Source organism: Sander vitreus, chromosome 6, assembly GCF_031162955.1.
Source record: "Sander vitreus isolate 19-12246 chromosome 6, sanVit1, whole genome shotgun sequence".
In the NCBI taxonomy this organism is placed as follows: Eukaryota; Metazoa; Chordata; class Actinopteri; order Perciformes; family Percidae; genus Sander; species Sander vitreus.
Window position 1 is genome coordinate 24,364,327 of NC_135860.1, and position 20,472 is coordinate 24,384,798.

At 40.3% G+C, this 20,472-nt stretch overlaps 1 protein-coding gene across 2 annotated transcripts in view; it reads left to right on the plus strand.

The window, feature by feature from the left end:
* Nucleotides 1–1,115: 1,115 nt before the first annotated feature.
* The window catches only part of LOC144519985 (zinc finger protein 236), a 62,820-nt gene continuing 43,463 nt past the window's right edge, over nucleotides 1,116–20,472 (plus strand). For both annotated transcript variants that reach the window (XM_078253548.1, XM_078253549.1), the window contains exons 1-8: nucleotides 1,116–1,202; nucleotides 3,616–3,755; nucleotides 9,978–10,142; nucleotides 10,251–10,429; nucleotides 11,243–11,373; nucleotides 12,221–12,393; nucleotides 17,977–18,099; nucleotides 19,604–19,777. In XM_078253548.1, coding sequence (XP_078109674.1) covers nucleotides 1,151–1,202; nucleotides 3,616–3,755; nucleotides 9,978–10,142; nucleotides 10,251–10,429; nucleotides 11,243–11,373; nucleotides 12,221–12,393; nucleotides 17,977–18,099; nucleotides 19,604–19,777 — 1,137 coding nt within the window. In that variant the 5' untranslated portion in view covers nucleotides 1,116–1,150. The remainder of the gene's footprint in view (nucleotides 1,203–3,615; nucleotides 3,756–9,977; nucleotides 10,143–10,250; nucleotides 10,430–11,242; nucleotides 11,374–12,220; nucleotides 12,394–17,976; nucleotides 18,100–19,603; nucleotides 19,778–20,472) is intronic.

Here is a 20,472-nt window from a genome sequence, read left to right on the forward strand (position 1 = left end):
CAAGATCAATAGGATCAAACTATTCATCATCAATATCTCATTTTTTACATTTACTAATAGCTTGCCTTATTGCTATTTTCGGACTTGTTATGTAATTATCAGTTTCCTTTTTTAGGCTTTTTTCATGTTTCATGTATTTAGCCTACTTTTTTGGGCTGCCCTCGAAAACGAGATGGTACATCTCAAGGGGTTTTATCCAAATAAACAAATTTCAACACACTTTTGACGTTAATATACTACTGTAATAAATGGCCAAATTAACTTGCTAGAGGGTAGCAGGGTAAAATATTTGCTATGGGCCCCTATTAATTCCCTGGTTAAACAGAAAATAATTTAGGAACATGCATGGTATCATTTTGACATATGGTACAGGGCAGGTAATAGCCTTATGCAGTACTCGCCTGTAGAGCTTTATCATTTCAGTTATTAAAATGCTTTGTTGGTGCATATTGCCAAATAACTGGCTACAGTCTAAGTTATATTACCTCAAACAATCAGACTTACAACGGGTCTTTCCTGAGGGTCTGTAGGCCTACAACTAAAACAGCTGCAGGTGTCATGTAGATCATATATCATAACACTAGGCTACTAAGTATTAAAGCCTACATTTATACATATCCTACACTTAAAGTATTTACAGTGAATTATTTGAGAAAAACAAAAAATTATAAGATAGAAATGATAACAACAAAAAAGTGCGGTAGCCATAGGCTACTATATACTGAGAGTGGGGATGAAAATTAGCATTTAAGCCATTTCTCTGTATTTTGCATCATATTTCAAGAATTGAAATGTAGGTTTATTGTAGGCCTACATGGTCCCTGTAAAAAAAACAAAAAAAAACATTAAATACAAATAAATAAATAGCCTAATAAACAAAGTGGCACTGAAAGTGTAAATTCCTTAACTATTTGATTTAGACCTATTAGTGTTTCATACTTATAAAGTAGCTCACTCTCCTGTGCGTAAAACAAAAAAGTTGTTGTTTTTGTGTGCACCTGAAGATGCATGTACAATGAACCAAACGGTAGATGTCTCCCTACTCCGTGCAGCTGTGTATCTGCATGGGTACGATGCTGTCCAGAGATGACTGAGTCGCCATTTTGAAAAGCAAATCGTTCACAGCACACCCGCCCTGAGTACTGGAACTATGCCGCGGGGCCGACCTCGCAAACTGAGAGTTAAAAGCAACGACGAAACAGGTAACAAGTACCAAAATGCAACGAATAAAAAATACAGAGTATGGGCTATCCAAATAACCTGGTATTATTTGGACAAACATCTCTGCATCTGATATAATAACACTTCAATGTAGTGTATATAGTCCCCGGATATAGTATTGCGGGTGGGCTTTGCTTTGTGCGGCGAAGGAGTGATTGAGGCGGAATGATATTAATAACGTTTCGGTGGCTCTTCTTATTGGCTTCCAGTCTAAATTGGTGTCCGCGAGGGAAAGAACAGCGGTCTCGTGTAGTGTTGGTTAATGTACGGTTTTTAGACTAAATCTTTGTTTATTTGTAATTCGTCGTTAGCTTGTTGTTGCTAACTAGCTCGCGTTGCTATCGTTAGCTTCGAGGCTAACACGCCAAAATGTTTGCCATTGTTATTTTGATCCTGCGATGCACTGTAGCGCTGCTCTCCAGCTGCTGATGGATCAGAACAAGTTGTCACATTCACGTATTGACATGCTCCTAAAGTGTTGAAATGTGCTGTCGGAAAGCATTCACTGTGCTGGCATGTTGGTGTCATTATCGGAAAACAGTATGTGACGTTATCTTGGTATTAAGACACGTTTCCTCGGATGGATGTAACGTTAAGCTAGTTGGCAAAACAAAACCGCCTCACATTAGCATTAACGTTTCATAGACTTTTCACATTGGGTTGATTTCCTATCAGTCACATACTGTCCAAGCAATGCCTGTGACTGCGACAGCTAAGATGGGAGTGTGGAACCAAACATGCTTACAGACTAACATTATTTGATATTAGGCTAACTTTATCTGTGTGCACGCGACCTATGAACTGAAACCCAATTATAAAATAATATCTCATTGTCTATTTATTAATCTTCTTGGGAGGCAAATAAGGTGAATAAAAAACGTAATTTTACTAGCGTACCTCCATTATGTACGTTACACAGACCTCTATTAGATGTGTTGTTGAACATAGACTAACGTAATTAGTCAAATACAGTCAAAGACTGCTGTAGTGCTTGTGGAAGTCTACAGTTAATTTCCATCCATACATTTGAGATGTAACTTAAGTTTAGTCAAACCTAAACATACTGAATATTATATGAATACATTATAATTGTAATATAAAAATACATGCAGGCTCAATTCATAAAACACAGTGGTGGAAAGTACATTTACTCAACTAGGCTACTACAAATTTGAGGTACTTGTACTTGAGTCTTTTCTTTTCATGCTACTTTCTACCTTTCAGAGATAAATATTGTACTTTTTACTTTAACTACATTAATCTGACAGTTTAAGTTACTTACAAATTAATATTTTTGCACACCAAACAAATGGAGTTCATAAAATACGATGTTTTATTATAAAAATTACACTACCCAACAATATAAATATAGGCCTACACAGCTGAAATGATTAGACGATTAAACATACAACTGTCTTGATTGTTTCTAGTTTCTAAAATTTGAAGATTTTTCTGCATTGAGTACTTTTACTTTTAATACTTTTAAGTAATTTTTCCTGATTATACTTTTACTTAAGTAATATTTTCAATGCAGGACTTTTACTTGTGACCGAGTATTTTTACAGTGTGGTATTAGTATTTTCACTTAAGTAAAGGATCTGAATACTTCTTCCACCACGGCTAATACATTATATAGACCAGGACCCCAAGTAGTTGTTGCCCTAATAAATGAAACAATACAACTTTACAACTCAAAGTGAAACAATGAAAAACCTCATGCATTATTTAGGATTCGCCTATAGTATTTATTTTTATTTTTATAAAGATTATTTTTTGGGCATTTTAGGCCTTTATTGACAGGACAGCTGAAGACATGAAAGGGGAGAGAGCGGGGGAATGACATACAGCAAAGGGCCGCAGGTCAAACCCCGGGCCCGCTGTGTTGAGGAGTAAACCTCTATTTATGGGCGCCCGCTCTACCAACTGAGCAATCCGGGCGCCCAGCCTATACTATTTGTTAATAGTAATTAACCCTTTTCCACTTAATTCTGAAACTGCCTTAACTATCTGTGTATACCCTATTTTGTGAAGCACTGAATTCATATGGACGCTGTCACTGTGTGTGTGTTTTTGTGTGTGTGTGTGTGTGTGTGTGTGTGTGTGTGTGTGTGTGTGTGTGTGGGTGGGTGTGGGTGTTTCCTTGGATGTATTGGTGCTACCACATCAATATTTGCCACTACTTTCAAATTCCAGAGAGAGGACGGTCATACAAAAATACTGTTTGGATGCAAACCAAACACAGTTTTTTTTTTATAAACATAAAGCCACTGAACACAGCACCTGTGGAATTTAAGTAGAAAATGCATCGTATCATGTTCTTCAGCTATTCTTGTCACAAGAAAGCCTCTTGAACCAAATAAACGTATTGAAATGTTTTCTCTTGCACTCGATCAGATGCGGATCCCAGTAACACTAAGGCAGACGGTCTTAGTGATGGAGAGCTCAAGGAAAAGAAGTGCTCAATCTGCTCCCAGGTCTTCACCACTGAGAGCCAGCTGCAGAAGCATCTCCGCGAACATGAGATCAACGATAAGGTAAGTACAGCACAGGTGTCAGCACTCATAGCCATAACAAGACAGTGAGCACAGTTTTTAACCTTTTATTTATCCAGACAAGGTCAGAAGAGTATGCTTGCTCTCTATCATCAACACTGTATTTGTATTCTTCTTACGATGCCACACATTCAGATCTTCAGTCTGGCCAGTATAACAACATCCACTCCAGTAGAACCACACTATTATATTAACCTTTAAACCAGTTGAGATCCAAATGCCTTTTTCAAGCCACATAGGGCTGTATGGAGAAAATGAAATATCATCATATTTTTGCCCAAATACCTCAATATCGATATTGCAGCGATATTGTAGGGTTTGCAATTGGTGCTTTCACAAAATATTAACACAATGAGATTTTTGATAAATTATCACCAGTAATGTGGATATAATGACTCAGTGGGTAAAGGCCAGTAGTGGAAGAAGTATTCAGATCATTTACCTAAGTAAAAGTACTAACACCACACTGTAAAAATACTCTGTTACAAGTAAAAGTCCTGTCCTGTCCTGTCCCAGCTACAGGTTGGATTTGGGCCAAGCTTGTGGCTTACCGTCAAAGCCGGAGGTGTCCTGGATTCTTCAGCTCAGATGATTTTTCACAATGTGGGAAAATTCAAAGCTTTTTATGTTTTTATTTTTTTTATTTTTTTTAACCAGGTAGGCTGTTGGGAACAGGTTATCATTTGCAACGGTGACCTGGCCAAGACAAGTGTAGGCGTGCAAGGCAACAAATAGTTTCACATTCAATACAGTACAAGAACACAGAATACAATATGCTACATAAAGTGCAGAATAAGTGGGCAATTACAAATGCCGGCACGTAGTGAGGTGCAAGTAAGTCGATGGATATGCAATATACATGAACAGAGAGTCTATATCACTGCTGAGATGGTGTAAAGAGTTGATGGTGTAAAGTAGGGCTGGGCGATATGGAGAAAATCAAATATCACAATATTTTTGACCAAATACCTCGATTTCGATACCGCAACGATATTGTAGGGTTGACTATTGGTGCTTTCACAAAATATTTACATAGTGTGATGTTTGATAAATAATCATCAGTAATGTGGATATAATGTCTAAGTGGGTAAAGGCAAATAATAGAACAGTCTAGTAAGTTCAAAAAATGACATCACTTTACTGTAATGCAGCCTTTAAAACCAGGAAAAGACAACACTTATGCCATATTACGATATCCAAAACCTAAGACGATATCTAGTCTCATATCACGATATCGATATAATATCGATATATTGCCCAGCTCTAGTGTAAAGAGTCAGTAAACAGTCTAGTGGTCTAGTTAGTGAGGTAGATCAGTTATATCACAGTTTATATGAATAGACAGTCTAGATAAATGCTGCGGTGTAGTGAAGAATCAATCTACAGTTAGTGCAAGTTGTGGACTATTAAGTGATGTAGATCAGTAATAACACAGTAAGCAGTAATCAATCTATATAAATGCTGAATGTAGAGAAGAGACAATATACAATTAGTGCAAATGGTGGTCTATGTAGTGATGTATATCAGTAATAATACAATATGCAAGAATAGACAGTCTGTATGAATGCTGAGATGTAGTAAAGAGTCAGAGTACAATTCGTGCAAAGTGTGGTCTAGGTGGTGATGAAGATCAGTGATAACACAGTATACAAGAATAGACAGACTATATAAATGCTTAAATGTAGTAAAGAGTCAATATACAGTTAGTAAGCTGCCATAGATGCCATTGTTTAGTATTTGACAGATTCAGCGCAGGTCTGAACTTTATCACAATATTTGGTGCCGGATGCTTCCACAGCTTCTGTAATGTGCTGTTACCAGCAGCATGGTGGGATTCCTCCCATATTCTCTTCATACAGAACACATTGTGGGTTATTTACTTATCCTTATGCAACATTACATTAGAGCCCCGGCTTTCTGTATCGCCACATGTTTCAGTTAACCAGGTAAGATGTGAATGAGCACAGCCTCAGTTGAGTTGATTAAATAAACAGCTGAGTAAAACTCTGTTGTTTTTTGACACGCTGTTGGATGCCGTCCTCATCTCCTACTCTTTCTTCAATGCCTAACGAATCTATCTCTCTCTCTCTCTCTCCCTGACCCTGTCTTTCTGCTTGAGCAGCGCTGGTTGAAGCCTGAAAATACTGTAAACAAATTAATAACATAACTAATTCCACTGGTCGGACTGTTCAGCTCTGTTTCAGACTGATACCTCCGGTTCAGGCTAGTCCTCATCCTCAACACGTGCCTTTTTCAAGCGCGGAAAATACTTTTCAATACTCATCTGGATTGAAGCAAACATTCAGTGTAAGAGTAAAAAAATGACATAACATTATTTATAATAAGTTCATTTGATTCACAGCTGCTACATATAGTGTTTTGACCTCGACAACCCAACTGCATTTTACCGCAAACTTGCGACTAGTTAACTTTCTAAAGCAGGCGCAATCGCTTTGAGTTCGTGAAAAGCGCTATATAAATTCAATTTATTATTATTATTATTATTATTATTGTTTGCTAAGAGTCGGGTCGGGACTCCAGCATTAACACACTGACAACATTGTATTCAGAATATAAAATATTTTTACAGCACTTTTTAATGTGTGATTGTGTTCACGAGATACCAACCTTTCGTGAACTCCGGCCGTCTTCTCTCATTTTCATGGAGACAGACGCTGTGTGCATGGAGGGGAGGGGGTGTGTGTGTGTGTGTGTGTGTGTGTGTGTGTGTGTGGCCTATGTGAAAGAGACACGAGTGACAAAGAGATGGAGGAGAGCAGGGAAAGGAAATGCAGCTGACCGAATACGCTGCGTGTTTTAAATAGCGTTAAAAAAGAAAATACAAAATTAATAACGAAACGCAATATGTGGCGGCCGGTGTTGATTGTGTGGCGCGTACTGCCACAAATTAGTCTATGTGTGGGAAACACTGTGGCTATGTAATTCATAACACTAGTGTTTTATGAATTACATCACAGTGGATTTGCTGTGAGCCATTCAAAGGGGAAATGCATACATTTACATTGTTGTATTGCTAGTCTTTTTTTGTTGTTGTGGTGGTGCAACTCAGTTATAGCTTGACTATAATTAACATTTTGCTAAGAAATAGCACAGCAAATATTACACCCCCTTCTCGTAGATGTTGAATCACAGCCGCAATTTCCTTTGCCGCAGTGTTTACTGGCCGGAAAGTAAATTGGTTTCATTTGTTTGAATTTCCATTTGCTCCTCCCGTATTTTGTGGCCCTACATATGAAAATCCTACAATACATATTGCACTAAATGTGATACTGTGTGAAGGATTTTCCTGCCCATCAAGGTGGTATGAAGATGTTTTACACTTTTCACTGGCGACTCTTGGAGCGAGGATACCGGGATGGATTTGTGTGGGAACGTATTTTTCCATGGAGCAATGGATGATTAAAAAAAACAAACAGAATAAATGTGCATTCATTCATGTTTGGCCACCCTTTAGTGTCTAAGTGTGCCCTCTTCTCTCCATTTACCAGCTGCAACAACACATATCTTTGCCCTCTCCCCCTTTTAAGATCCATCTACACTCCCTTGCTGTCTCTCTGTCACACACACACTCTCTCTCACACACACACACACACACACACACACACACACACACACACACACACACACACACACATATATATACACACACACACACACATTACACTAGGGCTGCACGATAGGAGGAAACTGTGATATGCGATAACATTGTTTCTGCTGCTTTCGATTTCTGTTGCTATCGCTATTCTACTACAATATCAACGAATTGCTTGTTGAATTTAAAACAAAAGGAAATAATTTCCAACATTCTTTTACTGAACAAATTGAGCATTGAATTGAACATAAAAGGCAGCACTAAAAAAAGAATGACATTTTGAAGTGCAGTATTCTGCTGATATTTTCTTTCAACTAACACAAACAAATCTGAGTGTTGCAGCCTTTCACGATACGTACATTGCGACCAGTTGATATTGCGATGAGTGTAGTGATTGTGACAGACACAATTCACCTTTGTTGTTTAATGTAATATGTTGTGCATGTATTATGTTGGTTTAAGGTTTGCGGTCCCTTTTAAGCGTGTGATGACGTCACGTGAGACCTGGGGGTTGGGTTGCTGGGCAGCACCATTTTGTGAATGAATTGTTTTCCCTATATAAATAAATGAGACACGCATTCGTGTGCTCAACGTGAGAAGTTGTCTCTGTCAAGATTACTACAATTTCCACACTGAAGGCCGTCCACGCCGTGGGGGCTGGGCCAGGTCAATAGGCCTGGCCACGTCCAAGTGAGCCGGTTTAAGGCGGTCGATGGAGAGCTGCTCTGGCTTGCTGCCTCTGTCCACCACAAAATGTTTGTCGCCTGCCTTCAAAACCCAGAACGGGCCATCGTAGGGCGGGCGCAGCGGTCCCCTGTGGGCATCGTGGCGAATGAACACATAGTCTGCAGCCCAGCCGGGACGTGCGACCGAGGGAGGCCGTGATGGGAAGTGGGGACAGGAGCGAAAAGCCTCGCATTGTCCAGCAGAACAGACCTCTGGAGAGCAGCAGACCAAGGAACCGTGGTGCTAGGGACAACATCCCCTGGAACCCGCAGCGGCTGTCCATAAACAAGCTCTGCGGACGAGGACTGAAGGTCCTCCTTTGGCGCAGTCCTGATGCCCAGCATCACCCACGGGAGCTTGTCGACCCAGTTGCCGTCTTTAAGGCTGGCACGCAGGGCAGCCTTCATCGACCTATGAAAACGCTCACAGAGTCCGTTAGCCTGCGGGTGATACGCGGTTGTGCGGTGGAGCGTTACTCCGAGGCTCCGAGCAACAGCGTTCCACAGCTCAGACGTGAACTGCGCCCCCTGGTCCGAGGATATGTCCGAAGGAGTGCCGAAACGGGCAACCCAGGTGCCGACAAATGCCCGTGTCACCTCCTTCTCACGTTGAGCACACGAATGCGTGTCTCATTTATTTATATAGGTAAAACACCCAACCCCCAGGTCCCACGTGACGTCATCACACGCTTAAAGGGGCCGCAATCCCTAAACCAACATAATACATGCACAACATATTACATTAAACAACAAAGGTGAATTATGTCTGTCACAATCACTACACACGATTAAAAAACGATATATTGTGCAGCCCTACATTACACACACAATCACAGACCAGTTAAGGGGCTAGGTTTTTTCAAGCTGCGCTAACCCTAAGGAAAACTTCGGTCATTTGGTCTCCTCTCTTGACCGTCTCTTCTGGCTTGAAAAGACGATAATAGGACCCTACCTTACTTCATTTGCAGCTGCACCTGTAGTGGGCCATTTCAATTTCATGCCCACTATGTTCCACTTCCACAGGCACTGTCTCTGAGGCTGAAGAGCAGCAGCCTCGGGGTCTGCCACTCTGAATAAGACTCACCGCAGTCAGAAAGTACTCTGGAGTCAAGTCAGTCAGCTCTTCTAATAGAAATGGAATTTAATATTGGGGCCATTTCTGCCTCATGGGAAATCATTTTTTATGTTGTCTGGTAGTTTTCTGTACTTGTATGTCACAGTGTTTTTTCTCTCTTCATGTCTCTTTCTTATTCTCCCTCTCTCTCTAGTAGCTGAGACACAACTAAGATTAGCCACACATAAAAATATTATTTCTGATTAAATGATAAAGTGAACTTTTATGTTTTAACACACCTGCTGCCTTGCAGATGTCCGTCCCTGATTCTAGGAGACACTTAAGTAGGACGGGGGGGTACACAGCAAATGTAGTTGTTTTAAGTCAGTTATCTTATAATAATGGTAATTTGCGTATATATTTCCAGAAGAGAAATCTATACATTGGAAAAAGCCAGGTTAAAAATTATTTTTTTAATGTTGTTGACATATTAGAGTCAAAGGTTTTTATCGAGGGAATTTTGGATAGCTCTTGTTATCACAACATAAATCAGAAAATGCTCTCAACAGCCATAACATTTTCACCATGTTTCTAGGCGGGCGGGCTGTACTCGACGCTTACGCGTCCGGTGTGTTTTCACTGTAAGGTAGTACATTGATTAACGTGCTAAAGAAACTCCTTTTGTCTTCACCTATCTCCACCAAGAGTGAGAATTAACATCAACAAGGACTCGATTGCAGAGGAAGACGTCTGAGAGCTTTTACACTGACATTATTCACTACTTTCTTTAATTTCTCCTCTCTCCCTCGCAGCCCCATCGGTGTGACCAGTGCCCACAGACATTTAATGTGGAGTTCAACCTCACACTCCACAAGTCCACACACACCACCTCAGACTTCACCTGCCCCGTTTGCAATAAAAGGTTCTCCCGCATCGCCAGCCTCAAGTCCCATATCATGCTGCACGAGAAGGAGGAGGTTAGTCAGCTCGACGGTCAAACATGAAACCATCATTGATTTGCATTTAGGAACAACTTGTATCTGTCTGTGTTGTCTCCTCTACCACCTTTGCGACCCAACCTGCAGAATTTGATCTGCGTAGAGTGCGGAGATGAGTTCATTCTTCAGAGCCAGCTGTCTCTGCACTTGGAGGAGCACCGGAAGGAGCTGTCGGGCGTCAAGGTCTACACCTGCAAGACCTGCGACAAGGAGTTCAAGACGTCCGCGCACCTCAAGGAGCACATGAAGAGTCACGTCAAGATGAGGTCATGCACGGCTGCAGAGGCCGATTTATTTCATTTGACCAAGTCAGGTGGAAAACAGCCTGAAGTTAAAAAGCGAAACATAAATCCAACAGCTATCAAAAGGAACTATGAGGATCCGGTTCTAGGCAATTTAGGGTCTAACCTCTACCACTGTGATAATGATATTGGGGGATTGTAGCTGCCCACCGACAGTGTGTTACACCTCACTTCATTTTCCAATTTGTCTGCCAAATGAATTTCAAGGAGGTAGTGTTTTATGGAGAAGGAGGGGCATCTGAAACAGCAGTTAGACTGTCAAGAGACAGTAACACTTTCCAATAAAAAACAGCAGTACTAAAGGCCAGAGTGACAGAATGACGCAGAATAATTCTTTATTATACATGAATTATATATTCAACTGAAAGTTGGCGTTTTTGTACATTGTCATTCATTCTGTTGAATTATACAGCCTATACAAGGGCACCGGCCCTCAGTGCTGTGTGCAAACCCTCTATAGACTATTTCTAATTAAAGCTGAACATTAGAACCATGGTTCAAAAAGAGCCTCACAACAACAGTAACACAAAGAGCTTGAGAAGATTCCACTTGTACATTTATCAACTCCAAACTGCATGTGTGAAAATTAAAGATGGGGTTTGATCTAAAACTAGTATCAGGGACAGACAAGACGCAAACAACTGACGTGATCTGGCTGAAGCTCCAGAAGAAGAATGATCTCTGCATTGTGGTCATTTTGATGATTGTCTGTGATCCACTGTGAACTTATGGTATGTAAAACAAACTTGACATTGTTTGTGTCTACTCCTTCCGCAGGCTGCTCAGCTCTAGTTCAAGAAACTACAAGAAAAACATTGACCGCAGTGGGTTCCAGAACAGCTGCCATCACTGTGGAAAGGCTTTCAAAAAGCCCAGCCAGCTTGTTAGGCACATACGAATACACACAGGTGAGTGAAAAGCACAGAAAAGAGATGACATGACCTTGTAATGGTTCATGCAGAGGAATTACTGTAAAAAACTTGTTGTGTGGGTACAATTTCAATATCGATATAACAAATATTCCAGTGCGGATGTGCGCTTGTTAAGCCGTCTGGGTTCAGATGATGTAGCCAGTAGCCTTCAACCCAAATGTTGTTTGTTGTTTATACAACGTCCACATGTTAATTTGTTTGGTTGCCTTGCTGGCTGAATGACTAATGGTGGACGGAGTTAATTCCTCTGTGCTTCGAATCTGAAACAGCCCTTAAGCTGATGAGGTTAATAATCGCTTTGGTAGACTACACGCACGCACACACGCATTCCTTAAGTATTATTAGTACTAAAGATGGATACAACCAACCAGGGTGTCGTGTATTTTTGTTTGTCTTAATGTCTTAAATTGCTATAAAATACAACCAAACATGATGATATAAGTCTGATGTAAAATGTGTAAAATATAAGATTAACCGTATCTTGGTAAATTCTTCATCTTTTCTTTGTTAAAATAATAAACAGCATAGTTTAAAAGAAACCAAATCCAATTTTCTTTTTGAGTAAATGCTTGAAAAAAGTCACAATAATGAACTGATCCAAATATGAAATGCTGTAACCAGCCTCAAAAGCTGCTTTAAGTAATGAGACTGTAACAATAGAGTGGAGTAAGTGAGGATGTCTTAAAGGAGGCCCCAGTATTTACCCCTATCCTTCACTATTTGCCTTTTTTGTTTTGAAGTTATTCATTTAGATTCCAGAAATTGCCATCAGCGTTTCTGACTATTTGATCTGTGTTTGCCCTCCCCTTGTTCTTCCCTCCAGGTGAGAGGCCCTATAGGTGCACACATTGCAGCAAGGCTTTCAACCAGAAGGTGGTGCTGCAGACTCACATGGTGCGACACACTGGAGAGAAACCTCACCTCTGCATGTTCTGCCCTGCTTCCTTCTCCCAGAAAGGGAACCTGCACTCCCACGTTCAGAGAGTCCATTCTGAGGTAAGAGCACAGTGCTACAGGTTTGCAAGTGAAATACTCACACCTCATATACTGTATAGGAAATATCTCTGTGTGATGTGATTAGGGGGACTAGATCCCAACAAACCAAATGTGGGACAAAGAGTATGTTTGTGTGTGACAATGTTGGACACGTTACCATGGCTGAGAGCTTAGATCACACATTTAAATCTCGTAAAAAGGAAAAACAAATATTTTTAAACAGCAGACTTTTTTGGTTTGTTTCATATTATATACTACAAATGTTGAACCTGATCCAAATCGTACCCTATCATCATCCTAGACATCACGTGTTCTGCACCGTGTGCAAGACAGACATCGATATCAGTCACAGAGGGACAACCGGTAACGAACACAGTCCCACACGCAAATACTGAGACGGGTATGGCTGCAGCCTGGAGGCCTCCCGTCTCATGCCTCCCATGCCCGCTAAATTAACCGTGACTTCATTTAAAAAATAATTTACGATTTCGTAGGCTATTCTGAACATCTGAATTTACCATCGTATTCTGAACATCTGAGTTTAGCGTTTGACATGCCCAGTCATGAGACAGGAGGTCTCCAGGCTGCAGCCATACACTCTTGCAAATACTCCCCGCCCACCCCCCGTGTTAATAGGCTAGCCTGTCACACCCGCCATAAGTTGGGGGCAGTTAGAAAACAAGAAAACTAGAAGGTTTTAGACAGGCCAGGTGCTGATTAACGTAAGATAAAGGTAACAGTTAGGCTATTTTTTAGCCTACTTGAATTTATGAACATAAATAATGACCTTGACATCATAACTGGGAGTCCAGCTGTTACAAGCTCAGTTAATGATGCATAGCATACAGTAGAGCTATTTGCTAGGCCAATGTGACTGACATTATGCAATGTCACCCATGTCAACCTTTGAAAATATCTGACCCATGTTATTTATTAGCCTATAATCGTGTCTCTGCCAGGCTTCAATCTTGTGTTTTTTTTAGTAGTTGCTTTAGGCCTATTTAAAGTTGCTTTATGAGTAAATCATTACTTAGACTACTTCAGTAATCAGAAGAAGGCTATGTGTTAACCTGGTCTTACTCTCATCTTTAACACCTCTTTACCATCTTTAGGCCTATTTATTAGCTCTCTCTGCCTCCTATTGGCTAGACTAACAAATATATGTGCACAAAATTGGACAGGATATAAGAAAACATTTGTGTAGTTTCAGTACACCTACAATATGCAGGAATATGACCTACTCATAGTAGCCTATCATAATCTACCCCCTCTCCACCTACATTTTCAGATTGCAGATGCCATGTGTCTATTATGTGTTATGGTGTTAGGTATCTCATAGGTTTCTCACTGGTGGGTGGGCAACAGTGGAGCGTACATTGGCGGCGGGCTGTCGGGTGCGCATGCGCGGGGCGGGGGTTGTTGTACTCATAAAATTTCTTCAAGGTTGGCAGGTCTGAGTGACTATATACAAAATGCAACAAAGTAAAATTCCGACTATATATCTGCAATCTGTAGTTGAGATTCCATGTTAGAGGAACATATAAAGTCTTTCATTTTCAGTTGACAATGTCTTGTCAAGTTTAAGCTTTTATTAAAGACAGTCGCTTATGGGTTATATATGAATTCGCAATTTCTAATTATCTGTACATAATGGACGAAAAAGACACAGGAAATTGGTGCAACCGTACGAACATATCATCACGTCTTTATCGTTTCTGCAGCCGGGGTGTTTTAATGGTGTTTCCTTTAGAATAAATTAAGTCTGAATAAAAAGCCTGACACTCAGTTCACTGTGATGACCAGTCCGGTTGAATTAATGCTTATGAGTACATTTAATGGCTGGTTTTGCCCCATCCATTATGTTCCAGTTTGTACGTGTTATTGAAATGTTGGATAATCATTTTCTTTTAGGGGTTCAATTGGTCGAATAGCCTTTCACACTTTCTTTATGTCTTTTTTAGGTCAGAACTAATTGCAGCGTGGATTTTATTTTCTTTCTCGCTAGCTAACGTAGTTGTGTATTCCAGGCTAAAAGCCCATGATGGGGCCAGCTGATTGAATTACTTCTGGGAAGCCAAACAGTAGGACCATTTTGAATAATACATCTAATTTTCACAAGTGTCCTTCAGCTTTCCTGTTTTCAGAATTTGTCCTCGTGATTGACTGACTTCATGAATAAATTATGGTCAGGCGTTATTCACATTAGATTTCATGAGCAGATGCGCACTCGACAGCCAGGGGACTACAATCATCATCAAATGGCATAATAAACGGCACAAATCAGCTACAGAATATAAATCTATCCACTCAGCTGATTCCATCTGCTTCCTGTCATTAAACTTCCACTGCTTGAATTGCTTGAACTTCAAAGCCTATATATTTAACATGCAAACAGTTTACATTTCAAGACATTTGAACCTGTTTTTGCACAAAACATTGCAATTTTTAGCGTAAGCGGGCACACTTAGATTTGCTATTTATTATTTTATGGGTTTAACAATAATAATGGTAATACATCTGCACTACCAACACTGTTTTTTTTATTTTTTTTATTTGAAAGTTATCCCCCATCACAACCACCTTTCTGCTTTCTTAAAGTGTGACCCCGATAAACATTCTGCCTTCAATTTCCTAAAAAGAAAGAATATCACCCCTTTTTTAATATATCTTATCCCTCACTGCATCAACCACCAAATATGTTGTAACCTTGCTTGCACAATCAATGACATAAACCACAGAACATGACTTCCAATAATGTTCTACCTATCTACAGTATGTTTATGATTTCTGTCATCTTCCCCCTGTCCTTTCTCCGTAGACCTGATTTCTGTCCCGATCTTTTCCTCATTGTTGCCATGTCTCTACCTTCACTCTCTTCACCGGCTTCTCATATGACATCTATTCCACCTCTCTCCCTTCCTTCGCAGTCCTTTGCTCCCATCTGTATTCATCACTACAGTCTTGGCCGGATGCGAAATGACCTCCTGTGTGTCCAACCATCTTTTTGTATACGTTCTCCACACTCGTCCTTAACCCAGCTGCCACGTTATCATGATGGTGATAACACCTTACTGGAAGCTCCTTCATATGCCGTCACACACTTTCACAAACATACTTCAAATGCATCCTTTCTCAGTCCCTCCAGAAAAACGTGATTATGCGATCACGTAATTCAATGCATAATCAGCCAAAGTTGGCATATTTATGCGGGGGGCCGCATTTTTTCAAATACGCCGCACTTTCGGCGCATAAATTGCAGATTTCCGTGCAAAATATGCGGGGCTTGCATGATTTCATAATCGCCGCATTTTCGTTGCAAAAAAGTCCCATATATCTTAGCAGAAAGTGATGTAATTACGCGACGTGAACATCATCGAAAAGCTGCAAACCCTGTGATGAAGCCATGATGAAATCGCAGTTTTTGCAAGTTCCCGCAATTTCATCGCATGTCTTAAGACAACGTGCCGCATAATCAAGTATTTTTGCCCTCAACAATCACAAAAAAGCTCCGTATTTTTCTGGAAAGACTGCAGTTCAGCCACCTTTCTCCACTTCCTGTACACAGTCCCTGTCCACTTCACCGTTGGTTTTTCCCTCATGGGAAAACAATTGCCTTCCCACATTATTTATTTATATTTTTGTGGCACACTTTACAGGCACACTTGCTCTTAAGTTTTTTTTTCTTTTTTTACACTCCCACTCAGTTTTTGAAGTAGCATCACTTAAAACTTTGTTTTCCACCCACCACTCGCTGCCATTTCAGTCATGGATGTCAGTGGTTCAATGTTCAAGCTATTTTCACCTCTCTTACTTAAGCATCTTACTCATCCCTGCTCAATTTGTAGAATCCTCCAAACACAAGTCGAAACTCAAAAAATCTGCTAAACTCAATCAAGGGTCCATGTATCTGCTCTGGACGTTTGCTTTCCCCTAGGCCAATTCAACAAACTCTTTTTTTATCCAAAAGTCAATACTGCTTCCTTCTCATTTTAGATATTCAGTGGTCATCAAAGCACTGTACTGTACTGTACACTACTGACACTGTTAACTAAGGGTTTACAGACTTTTTACTCAATAATACTTTTCCACATCGTGATATAATGACTCACGAGCCAATACCATATATAGTAATGGTAAATACCAGTAGTCTGTTTTGACTTATTGATTATCAACATATCAGGAAAAAGGCGACTAGAAAACGGTGTACATTGATATAGCAGTCCCATGCCTAGACCACTAACAAGAGCAAAGAGTGAAGTTTATGTCTGGCATCCGTTATCTACAACTACATTATGTTTTCCCTACTTCAAGTAGACACATTATACAACTTTGACACTTGATAATTGTCTGACTTTCTGTAGACAGACCAAATGCAGTGTTTTTCTATCTTTAAGGCGATATGAGTATGATAATCTCAACTAATAGCTCGGCCTTATATTAGACTCCCACTTAAAATGTGAAAAACGTGAAAATGGCGAGCAGGGTTGCAAAAGCAAACTTACACACATTGAGACTGCCTCCCATTTCATGCTGCAAATAGTTTCATGCACGCTATGATCTTTTCACATCTAAGTTATTGTGTAACCTCTTGGTCACAAGCAGCACCTACAATAACAAAGCCTCTTATGACGATATACAATCAAGCAATTCAAATTTTTGGCAGGAAGCCAATAAGATCTCATCATTGTCATGTTCTCAGAGAAATTAAATATGTTTACAAAATGTGCAAATCTTAAACTTGTATATAAGTGCCTACATAGCCAGGCTCTCCAGGTGCTCAGTGACCTAGTGGTTCCTCTTAGAGCTTTGGGTTCTGTATCGCGTAGACAAAAGCATCCAGCCTCCTCTTTATGACAAACAGCCTTTTCTGTTCGGGGGGTCAATATGTGGAGTTTGTTACCTACTAAACTCAAACATGATCCTGACTGGGATCATTTGAAACTTCATCTGAAACTGTTTTTGGAGAGGGAGCAGTCATGTAGTCATGAATAATCTGGTGCTCCTGTTTTATGGTGATTTATTGTATTAGTCTGTGTTTTGTATTGTTTTGTCTGTATTTTCTTGTGAGTTTTGCATTTTAAGGTATGTATCTCTTGATGAGTTTGTGTTCTCTACTGTCTTTTATGTAAGTGTTGAGTTATTGTAGTTAAAAAAAAAAAAAGGGTCCATCAAGGGACATGCATTGCAAATTAGCTTAAGCTATAAATGCTGTGGTGTGTGGCATAGGTCTATGCTACATACTTGTCCCTATACAAATAAACATAAATAAAGAATCACTGTGTGAAAGGGAGCTCCAGAATCTGCCTTGCTTTAATTAGTAGTACTCAATCTATAATCTTCAAATAGATCATTTATTTATTGGGTAATATACGCATATCAGCTGAGTTCTACCAAATCTGCGTACGTTGCGGATACTCCACAAAACTCAATTTGCTTGGGATTGTGATAGGTGGAGTTAATATCATCGTACATTTCTCTCTGAAATACAACATTTTCAATGACTAGAATGAGTCACTGGACGGGAGCTTAAAAAGCAAAAGACATACAGCCAGGGATAATGTCTTGTTTTATGTTCTCTTACAGACTAAAGGCGTACCCCTGTTCCCGTGCATGGACTGCAGCTGTGTATTCAAGAAGTTGGGCAGTCTGAATGCCCACATCAGCAAGATGCACATCTCTGTGATTGAGGTGCCCTCCAGCACTCCGGTAAGATGCAGAGCAGAACAGGTGTGCAAAAAGGTTCTTACGCTTAATCGGCCCAGCATTCACATTGAGTATACTATTAACACACTTATTCTTTGAAACTGTGTACCACAGGTATAGTATAGCCCAACAGCAGATAAACAGAGGGCATGTAGTTTCAATGTGCAACTATATTTAATTCCGAATGAATTAAAATCACAATATATCCGAATAATTATTCATTAGTTGCATTATTTACTTATTTTATTTGAGTCTATTGTCAAGATGGTCGGTAGCCTCTGTCTCACTGACTTAATATTTCCTTTATAAACCATGGCTTCTTTTGACAAATATGTTTTTATCTTTCTCCTTAATGGTAGATAATGATGCTAGTTATTTTTTTCTATTGGCATTTCAAAAAAAAACTTCACTTGCCCTCAAAGAGCATCACTCTCTTCCAGTTTTATGCTGTTAAACATTTCTGCCATAAATCAAGCAAATCGGACCTGACATACAGTCTTCTCAGTGATGCCTTCCTTTGGTTACAACAATGGTAACAATAGTTAACATAATATGGTAGTAGGTGAATAATAACTAATTATCATTTGCAGTTTAGTTATGTCAAAATGCAATAGTAGACTCAGGCTGTATGAGCAGCAGGGGAGAAAAAATTAAAAAGCCACCAGCTGTATGCAGCGGGGCATTAGTGCACAGAAAAAACAACAGGGGCACCAGGAGGGCATTTTTCACCATAGTGGCATCCCCTGAGGGCACATTGTCTCGCACGTAGAGGCCAGCACATTTTCCAGCATGCGCTGCATTACATTATCTCCAATGAAAAGGCCACCATAGAGGACACTTTGTCATATTTTATCTACCACGGGGAATCCAAGAGGGCACTTTTATGGCATTTTTTTCAAACAGGGGGGCATCACCAGTGTTAAAATGCTACATGCCACTAGGCATGGGCCGGTTACCGTTTTCAAGGTATGCTGCGGTTTGAAAAAGTCACGGTTTCAAAACATTTTCCGTCATATCGTTCCTAACGTATGAGCTGTTTTTTATGAGTGGTCAAGGAGAAAAGAGTGTTTAAAAAAATGTTGTTTTTTACACAGACATTAAAAAAAAAGTAAAGCTGTAATTGCAATACATATACTGTGAAACCGTGATATTTTTGCTGAAGGTTATCATAACCTCAGAATCGTATACCGGCCCATGCCTACGTACCACATATCCTCAGACAAACTGACCTTGTATATCATATCCACTGCCTGTATTTATTTTATTCTCTTTGGTGGCCTGATGCATGATCAATTAAAGTGTCAATGATTCACACGGATGTAGACGCTAATTTACATTTTGTTCAAATATGCCCATTATTTTATGCTCCAAAGAGCCCCAACAATTAAACTAGTCTGCTTTTCAAACTGCGGCCTGTCCTGATCTTGTAAGTGTCCCTTTGTCAAATTGGTCCTCGTCTTCTTTCTTCCCTTCTTCTCGCTCCATTCCCCCTCTTCTTCCCCCTCAGGATACAGAGGTGACAGGTCAGGCTCCTGGGGAGTCAGAGGGTGGCGAGGGGGTGACAGATGTCATCCAGCAACTTCTAGAGCTGTCGGAGCAGGTCAGCGGGGAGACAGTCCAGCCCCAACCTCCAGAGCCAGCTATTGCCATGGAAACTGCCATCAACCAAGACATCCTGCAGGTGGGCAAAGGACATTCACCCACGCTAAATAAATTAGAGAATCAGAACAAAACGCAGTAGTATTCAGGGCTCCATAAGACCACTGGGAACCACATGCCTCAGACCTAACCCACAGTATATGATTCAAATGTAAATCTTAAAACATCCGAGTGCACCACTTCAGCTCCAATCCCTCAATGTGGCATGCGTTTGACAAAAATGCACAGCTCAAGATTCAAGAGCGAGATTGTATTTGTCACATATGCTGTAAATACAAATAATACAGTATAATATATTGAATGTCCTTTGGTATATTTTCCTTCAAGAGTTTATTTTAAAGATTGCAGCCACAGAAACCGTCCATTGCTGGGCTGGTAGGTGTCGTTTATTATAATCCTAGCTCTATATAATCCTATAATACTAGTGCTGTTTATGCACCTCCTGTTGTACAGGCTCTGCAGGGAGGGCGGGGGCGCGGTACCCATAGTGCGCTCATCCGAGCCAATCCTCTGCAGGGCCTCCTGTCCTGAGAGGAGCTGCTGCCATACCAGGCAGTTAATCTTCCCACTCCAACCACACACACACACACACATTTATATTGAAATGATTTGGATGGAGATCGGAGGACCCACAGTGTGAATATATGTGGAGAGAGAAAAATAAAAAGAGTTTTTTTTCAAACTCACAAAAATGTCCCTGAAATAATGTTTGTTTGA